The sequence below is a fragment of the Pterocles gutturalis genome, unplaced genomic scaffold (assembly GCF_000699245.1).
Source record: "Pterocles gutturalis isolate BGI_N339 unplaced genomic scaffold, ASM69924v1 scaffold40603, whole genome shotgun sequence".
NCBI lineage: Eukaryota > Metazoa > Chordata > Aves > Pterocliformes > Pteroclidae > Pterocles > Pterocles gutturalis.
Window position 1 is genome coordinate 1,082 of NW_010119417.1, and position 3,562 is coordinate 4,643.

The following is a 3,562-nucleotide window of genomic DNA, read 5'->3' on the forward strand; positions in this document are numbered from 1 at the left end:
CTGGCCGGGGGTACCCATGGGCACCTATGGGATCCATCGGGGGTGGGCGTGACGCTTGGGGGGTGCCAAGGGTGTTTGGGGGGGTGAATGGATTGTATAGGGGTGGACCTAGGGATTGTATAGGTGTGTGTGGAATGTATGGGGTGAACATATAGAATGTATAGGGGGTGTGGGTTGTATAGGGGTGTACCTATGGAATGTATAGGGGTGTACCTATGGAATTGTATAGGGTGTATGTATGGATTGTATAGGGGTGTAGGTATGGAATGCCTAGGAAGAGATGTAGGAAATGCAGAGGGATGTACCTATGGAATATGTAGGGGTGTATGTATGGAATGCATGGGGGATGTATGGAATGCATAGGGGTGTACATATGGGATGCATAGGGAGAGACGTAGGAAATGCAGAGGGGGTGCATGTGGAATGTATAGGGCTGTATGTATGGGATGCATAGGAACAGATGTAGGAAACACAGGGGTGCATATGGAATGTATAGGGCTATATGTGTGGAATGCATAGGGTTATACAGATGGGATGCATAGGGAGAGACGTAGGAAATGCAGAGGGGGATGTACAGGATCCATAAGGGACCCTTTTGCACGCCGTGCGGCGTTGGCGAGCCCTGCAACTGCCTCCCCCCCCGCGGGTTCCCCCCAGAGCTGCCCTGGGACCAGCCCAGCGACGCCTGAGGAATACAGTGACTGGAAGGAACGCAAAACCTACCTCTCGCCCTGGAAGAAAATTGATTCTGCACCTTTGGGTGAGCAAAACCCTGCAAACAATTGCAATCCCCCAAAAAATATTTTTAATTTTTTTAAAAAAATTTCTTTCCTGCAGCTTTGCTGCACAAAATCCTGACGGAGAGCCCCACGGCGCGCATCAGCATCGCCGACATCACCAAGGACCGGTGGTACTGCAGACCCCTCAAAAAGGGTGAGGGGCTGGCGGGGAGCCCCTTGCACCCTCCTCCCCTGGTATTTTGTTGGGGGGGTTATTGGGTGGTTTGTGGGGTGGTTTTTTTGCAGGCGTCAAGCGTCCTCGCGGCTCCTCGGGCGGCATCGGCGATTCTCCCGGGGGTTTGTCCAAGCACGTGCGCTCCCAGACAGATCTGTCGCCGGTGAAGAGCGCGCTGGGGTGAGGCACAATTCTTTGCACTTTGCAATTCTTTGCAAGTCTTTGCACATTGCAGGGCTTTGCAGTTCTTTTCCCCTTCATGCAATCCTCTTTTTTCCCCGTTGTAATCCTTTCCCCTTTGTAATTCTGTCCCCTTTTGCAATCTTTTTCCCCCTTTTTTTAGTAATCCTTTTCCCTTCTGCAATCCTTTTCTTTCCCCTTCTGCAATCCCTTTCCCCCTTTTGCAATCCTTTTCCCCCCTTTTTGCAATTCTTTTCCATCCTTTCCCCTTTTCAGTATTTTTTTGCAAATCCTTTCGCCCTTTTGCAAATATTTTTCCCTTTTTTTGCAATCTCTTTCCCCTTTACAATCTCTTTTCTCTTTTTGCAAATCCTTTTCCCCCTTTCTTTTGAAATCCTTTTCCTTTTCTTTTTTTTTTTTTTTTTCAACCCCTTTTCTTGCAACCCTAACCTCTCCTCTCCCTTCCCTTGCAGCGAGGAGCAGGTGAGCTACTCCACCTCTCAGCCGGAGCCTGGCACCGCAGGGACGCTCTGGGACAGCGGAGCCGCCGCCATCGACAAACTGGTGCAGGGCATCAGCTTCTCGCAGCCTGCCTGCCCCGAGCACATGCTGCTCAACAGCCAGCTGCTGGGCACCCCGGGCTCCTCCCAGGTATCTGCAGTGTTTGGGGTGCAGCTTTGCAAGGTTTATCATTGCGCAATGCAAGCTTGCAATATCTGGGGTGCAGTTTTGCAGCGTTTGCAATGTCAGGATGCAGCTTTGCAATATTTGGGGTGCAGCTTTGCAAGGATTTTCGTCTTGGGATGCAAGTGAGCAGTATTTGGGGTGCAGCTTTGCAGTATTTTTAGTATCAGTGTGCAACTTTGCATTGTATTTTTGAAATTGCAAAGCAATTTTGCAATATTGAAAATGTGAGGGAGCAAGTTTGCAATATCAGGACTGATGCTTTGCAACATTTCGGACATTTGCGTTGCAACTTTGCAATCTTTCCAATCCAGCCGTGCAACCCGGTGGAGATGCAACTCACAGCATTTACCATCAGGGGGTGCAGCCTTGCAACATTTCTTTTTAAAGCCAGGATTTTGAAGAGCTGGGGCTGCAACCTTTTGCAGCCTTTGCAACCTTTTTGCAGCCCTTGCAGGATTTGCAGCTTTTTGCAATTGTTTTGCAGAGCCCGTGGCAGCGGCTGGTGAAGCGCATGACGCGCTTTTTCACCAAACTGGACGCCGACGGCTCGTACCGTGCGCTGCAGGAGGTCTGCGAGAAGATGGGCTATGGCTGGAAGCAGAGTTGCACCAACCAGGTAGGGGCTGGGGTGCAAAACTATGGTCTGGGAGCAACCCCCCCCTTGGTGCTGTTGCATTTGGAAATAATTTGGGGAATTTCCCCATTTGCAGGTGACCATCGCCACCACGGACCGGAGGAACAACCAGCTGATCTTCAAGGTGAACCTGGTGGAGATGGAGAGCAGGATCCTGGTGGATTTTCGGCTCTCCAAGGTGAGGGGGCATCCGGGGGCGCAGGGTGCTGCAAGGGTGCATGCAAAGTGATGCAAGACTGTGCAAAGGGGTGCAAGATGATGCAAGGCTGCAAAGTGATGCAAGACTGTGCAAGGTGGGTGCAAAACCGTGCAAAATTGGTTGCAGGGTGATATGAAAGACCGTGCAAGGTGGGTGCAAAGTGCTGCAAAGCAGTGCAGGGTGGGTGCAAGACTGTGCAAAGGTGGGTGCAAGAGTGTGCAAGGTTGCATGGAAAGTGATGCAAGACAGTGCAAGGTGGGTGCAAGGTGATGCAAGACTGTGCAAAATTGGGTGCAAGACCGTGCCAGGTGGTGCAAGACCCTGCAAAGTTGCATACAAAGCAATGCGAGACTGTGCAAAGTGCATGCAAAACCGTGCAAGGGGGTGCAAGGTGGGTGCAAATGGATGGAACCCTCCCCACGCAGGGCGATGGCCTGGAGTTCAAGCGGCATTTCCTGAAAATCAAGGGCAAGCTCAGCAACATCGTCAGCACCCAGAAGATCTGGCTGCCCCCCACCTGAGCCCCCCGCATCCTTCCTCCCTCTTCCTCCTCCTCCTCCTGCTGCAGCCCCCTGGCGCCGTGCAGGTGCCCGCCCGACCGTGTGCTTCCAATTTTAAAAGGTTCAATAAAGACCTGGGGGGACAAAATTTTGGTGCTTGGTGCAACTGGGGGGTCGTGATGGGTCCCATCCTGCTGGGGAGGGGGCAAACTGGGAGCACTGGGATAAAATTTGCTTTATTCTGTATTTTAGGGGGCATTTGGGTGCAATACACTGGGGTTTTTTTTAATTTGGGGGGTCTTCAATGGGCTCAGGGCCTTGTTCACTCTGAAACCTACTGATGATTTATTCTGTGTTTTAGGGGCTGTTTGGGTGGAATATGGCTTCTTTTTTTTTTTTTTCTTTTTA

General features: G+C 51.2%; 1 protein-coding gene across 1 annotated transcript in view; it reads left to right on the forward strand.

Moving 5' to 3' along the window:
* CHEK1 (checkpoint kinase 1) overlaps positions 1–3,175 on the forward strand; it is a gene marked incomplete at its 5' end in the record, with an annotated part of 3,945 nt that extends 770 nt beyond the window's left edge. Inside the window, 8 exon segments of the mRNA XM_010076565.1 lie at positions 660–685; positions 687–760; positions 838–933; positions 1,026–1,134; positions 1,608–1,785; positions 2,306–2,437; positions 2,532–2,633; positions 3,080–3,175. Coding sequence (XP_010074867.1) covers positions 660–685; positions 687–760; positions 838–933; positions 1,026–1,134; positions 1,608–1,785; positions 2,306–2,437; positions 2,532–2,633; positions 3,080–3,175 — 813 coding nt within the window.
* Between the last annotated feature and the right edge of the window lie 387 nt (positions 3,176–3,562).